General features: G+C 33.6%; 1 protein-coding gene across 1 annotated transcript in view; it reads right to left on the bottom strand.

The window, feature by feature from the left end:
- Nucleotides 1–1,440: 1,440 nt before the first annotated feature.
- The window catches only part of mgat5 (alpha-1,6-mannosylglycoprotein 6-beta-N-acetylglucosaminyltransferase), a 65,285-nt gene continuing 61,619 nt past the window's right edge, over nt 1,441–5,106 (bottom strand). Inside the window, exons 13-17 of the mRNA XM_082139941.1 lie at nt 5,067–5,106; nt 4,871–4,987; nt 3,301–3,375; nt 2,970–3,127; nt 1,441–1,783 (exon numbers count right to left, since the gene is read on the bottom strand). The exon at nt 5,067–5,106 is cut by the window's right edge and continues 107 nt beyond it. Of these exons, the coding sequence (XP_081996067.1) occupies nt 1,585–1,783; nt 2,970–3,127; nt 3,301–3,375; nt 4,871–4,987; nt 5,067–5,106 (589 nt within the window). The 3' untranslated portion in view covers nt 1,441–1,584. The remainder of the gene's footprint in view (nt 1,784–2,969; nt 3,128–3,300; nt 3,376–4,870; nt 4,988–5,066) is intronic.

Below are 5,106 nucleotides of genomic sequence, written 5' to 3'. Positions count from 1 at the left end.
TTTAGTGAAACTCAATCTACTAGCTTCCTTAAAGGCACACTATGTAGTTTTTCGCCACTAGAGGTCGTTTATTCAAAACAAAGGCGTAGCTTGATGACGCCTCGATTTGGCGGAATCATCTTCATGGATTTATTAGCGTTACGAGGCCGCTGGAGCGATTGCTAATGAGAGACAAGCGAGACACACAGCTCGAGAGCAGTGGAGCTTTTATTATGCAGTGAGCTAGATCGATATTAGGCATGGTAAACATGGTACTCGCGGTAAATCAAGAAAACGAGATTTAAACAATAAGACTAACTGTGTTGAGCTGTATAACAATGATTCGTTTTCTGTCGATAAATGTTTCCAAACAGTTACTCACCTGTCTAATAAAACATAATATTAAAGCATCTTTGGTGTTTCTATGGTTTCTACAAAATAAAAGCGGAAGTCGAGGGTAACCCGGGTATGATGTCATTGATAGGCGACGCACGGACACGGTCCTTGTCCTGGTTAAAACTGCTTATTTCTCTGGATTTAAATATTCTTAGAAACATTTGGGATAATGTAAGTACACAAATCAACAAAATATATAACATTGTTCCAGTGGTTTTTGGATATTTTGATCCAAAAATCTTACATAGTGTGCCTTTAACAGTTGGTTCGGTCAACAGGTTTGTGTTCTAATTTATACTGGCTGGTTTGCGATGTGTGTGTTTCACTAAAATATCTTACCTGGCAGTTCTCTGGTGCAGTACTGCGATATTTACCGTGGATAGTGACCAACACTGGAAACTCCCAGTGTTAGCATGTGCTGTTACAAGTTGCCGTTTGCATCACAGGAAATAAACTACCATGCAGAATATAGCGGTACGTCTCAGCGCCTGTTATTTACATGTGAACGCGTCATTTCACAGAGCCAGTAAGTGGAGTGTCCGTTACAGTGTTAAACTGGGGAAGTTTCTTCACGAAGTCCGCTTCCCAATGACTTTAAAACAACAACCGTACTCGCAACACACAAACACACGCACACACACTGCAAGTGCCAGTCTTCAAAAGAGTGAAGTTCGGTCAAAGAGTCAGTCGTCAGACTGGGAAACTTGGTCCAATGATGAAAGTCAGTTTTTCAGAGAGAGAAGAAAAACAGAACGTAAAAGAAAATCAGCAGAACGATAAACCGGGGTAATAAGTGTCACTACAGTGTTTCCTCCATGCCTGCAGGTGGCAGTGTAGAGTTCTGATTCCCTGCACTCCGCTTCAAGTATGTCAGGCAGAAACTTGTTCAAGTTCGCGCAAAAAACAAATCCAGAAAAAAAAAAAAAAAAAAGGGTTTCTCCTCTATCCATCGTTATCCATCGTTATTTCGGCAAGATCGTTTCTTAGCCGAGAGCTGCCGCACTCCAGCGTTTCACTTCCAGACGTCTCCGTTCGCTCGTGTATGGGAATGAAACAAGAGTTGAATTACTCCAATTTCTTTATTCGCATCACCGCACATTAAAACACTGGCACTGTCCGCATTGCACTATGTAACAGTCCGGTACTGTCCAGTACGGCGGGTTTCGAACACCGCCTGGTTGGTCGTACGGGGTTGCCGAAGTGTGTGTGTTATAAGCAGTCCTTGCACAGCGCCACCTGGCCTTTCATGTAGTCTCTGCAGGGACAGATGCGTGTGAGGGACTGATGAGCCCCGGCGCAGCTGAACAGCAGCAAGTCGGACTGGAGCACGCAATGCCGCGCTGATTCACTGTAGGCGGGGACTACGATATCACTGGCGGACTCCACTGTCTTACACTCCACACCATACCTGCCAGCAAGAAATGGAGAGAGAGAACGTTTGAAGATATGAAACGCCAATAAGTACAGTACCACGGTTTTTAGCCAGACGCCATGGTAACGGCATGGTGTTTTAGACGTGCAGCAAGATTATTTTTATGTTTTTTTTGGACATTGTATGCGTCAATACCATGTTTTTATGTGCCATAGTAATAACATGGTGCTATTAGAAGGTCTTACAGAACCATGATATTATCATGTTTTTAATTAATGCGAAATAAATGAAAATATAATATAAATATATGCATATAATATTTATAATTAAATATGAAAATATAATTTAAATATGTAATAAATATTTATTAATATATTAAAAACATTAAAATACATATTTAAAATATAATAAATATTCATGGAAAATGAAGGAAAACAAAGTAAATATGCATCTAATAATATTTATATTTAAATATTAAATGTTTAAAAAAAGTTATATATATAAATATATATATATATGGAAATAAAATCAGCATCTAATACATAATATTTATAATTAAATATAAATATATTTAAAATTTTAACATTATAAAATACATATGATTTAATAAAAATATTTAAAATGTAAATCACATTCATGATAAATAAAGGCTAACTAAATTAAAATAACTATCTAATAAATAATATTTATATTTAAATATTAAAATATAATAAATATTTTAATGTATTATAAAACATATTAACAAAATGTATATATATATATATATATATACACACACAAATGTGTGTGCGCGTAAATATAAATATATACATTCTTATGTAATATATATTTAAATCAATTTCCATTATAAAATAATACAATTAAAATCAATTCTGTGCATTAAAACAATTATAATCATGCACATTAATTTAAAAAATAAGAAAAATATAGAAATATGCACAGGATTAAATAATATAAAATTCCTTTCAGGAATTAAATGAATATTCTAAAGAAATATGAGGTTTTTATAATGACACCCAAGTTGCTTAGAAAAAAAGAGTCAAAATCTGATGCAAATTCTGAGCAAATCCCACAAACCTCAGCGGGAGCAAATAAACGGATTCTGAATTATAATCGTAAAGCAGACAGTCGATAAAAGCCCTGTGAAATGCAACACTGCCCTCTGCTGTCTGGACGGAGAACTGCGGTGTGTGTGTGTGTGTGTGTGTGTGTGTGTGTGTACCTGGCCAGATCCTTGTCTTTATTGAGATGCTGGAAGAAGGAGGGCTCACAGATCAGCTGTTCTTCCTGACACATCTGTTTGCAGGATTTCCCTGCCGGAGCCAGCTTCACCTGCAAGGTGCTCAGAGGAGGCCACATCACCTGACCGTGACAGAAGTCCTGCACACAGACGAGGGCGTACCGTTACCGATCGAGCGTGCGTTCTTTACACCACAGTCACAGGCATGTCAAGTCTAATGTCATCCCGTGTGTTTTCAGATGAAGTGGAGCGGATCACACTCTCACGCGAACACACACACCTTATATTTCCACTAAGATTCAGTCAAAGGTACCTGGTTCTCGATGAAAGCGTTGACGCGCTGTAACATCCCCTCACAGGTGAACTCGTACGGCAGATACGGCTCGATCTGAAGAGAAACAGCAGATGTAATGTGTTGGCATTACTGCCCTCAGAAGTGAGCTAAATATGACATACATTTCTGATCTCATGAACAGTAGAAATTATTAACAAATAAAGTAAATTGTGCTTAAAAAGTACTATGATATGTCCTAATTTAGGTAGCTATGTAAATGTCTGTGTATACATATGTAACCTGGACATAGTTGAGGGACAAATTTGCTGAAATTGACAAAAACTCAATTGATAAACTTCTTTAAAGGGAGACCTCAGTGTGGAAATGGCTCATGAATGAAGTAAATAATATTTTTTAATATCATATCAACAAATAATATAAACAAATTCAAAGTATTTAGAAATAGGGTGAAGTCTGAAATGATCATAATTAGCTTTTTTTTTTATGATTAATACAATATATGAATATAGAATTTATTATTAATGTAAAAGAAAAGAAAGTGTATTCCTATTATAATGCATTATATTATATAAGATAATATGTAAAATATTATATTACATTATATTATTATAATTATATTAAAAATAATGTATTATTTTTACTGTAAAACAAAATATTAAAATGTTGATATACTTATAAGGAATATAATAAACATTATTATTTTCATTTATTATATTATATTCCCGTTCATTTCTAGTACTGAAACATTTCAGCATTAATACATATCTTGTTATTCAATGAAAAACAAAAGTAATATATTGACATTATATTTATATTCCTTATATTTATAATAATATATTATTTATATCAACATATGTAAAACACTATTAAACTACAATAATATCAAAATAATGTATTATTTGTAATCTAAAACAAAATATTTAAATATTGATATACCTATATTCCTTATATTTTTAATAAACAATTTTTTTTATATTATATTATTCACGTTCACTTCTGAGGACTGAATTTTTTTTTTTATATTATACATTTATATATTTTTATTTCTTATATTATTATTATGCATTATTTATATCACAGAAATATATTAAATTATTATCATATTAATACATAATTTATTATTCACGATTCACAAAGTATTAATATATTGATATTATGCTTGTATTCCTTAAATTTATAATACAAATTATATTATATTCACGTTCACTTCTGAGGACTGAAGAATGTTGAATTTATGTGATGTTGAATAATGTACATTTAGCTTAAGCCTATATTATATTATTATTTCAATATTAATGCTTAATTTATTATTCATAATATAATAGTAAACAACCATTTTTTATATTATATTATATTATATTATATTATATTATATTATATTATATTATATTATATTATATTATATTCAAGTTCACTTGTAAGGACTAAAACATGTATTTTATGTTATGTTTAATAAAGCCTAAATGAAGTTCAGCCGTGAGGTGATTCTCTGCTGAACGTTGGATTTCGGTAAGAATAAGATGTTATCTGGGACCGTTTGTGCAGTTTTAGACATAAAGAATATCAGAAAGTGCATGTGTGGATGTACCTTCTGACTGAGGATCGCTTTAATGGCGTTCTCCACCTCTGCAGGATCATCTATGTTGACGGTCCAGACGTGCGGCCGTCCGATGTACACCTCAGCATAGGGGTGCTGGGAGGTCAGCTGGGGTCAAAGGTCAAACGGACGTCAAACACGACCGATGGCGAACGGCAAAAATGAGAAATGAAGAAGAATGAAGTACCTCTCTGAGCGTGGGTTTGCCCTTGAAGAAATCTGTGTTT

The sequence above is a fragment of the Leuciscus leuciscus genome (assembly GCF_965113295.1).
Source record: "Leuciscus leuciscus genome assembly, chromosome: 15".
NCBI lineage: Eukaryota > Metazoa > Chordata > Actinopteri > Cypriniformes > Leuciscidae > Leuciscus > Leuciscus leuciscus.
This window is presented reverse-complemented; position numbering and strand designations above follow the sequence as displayed.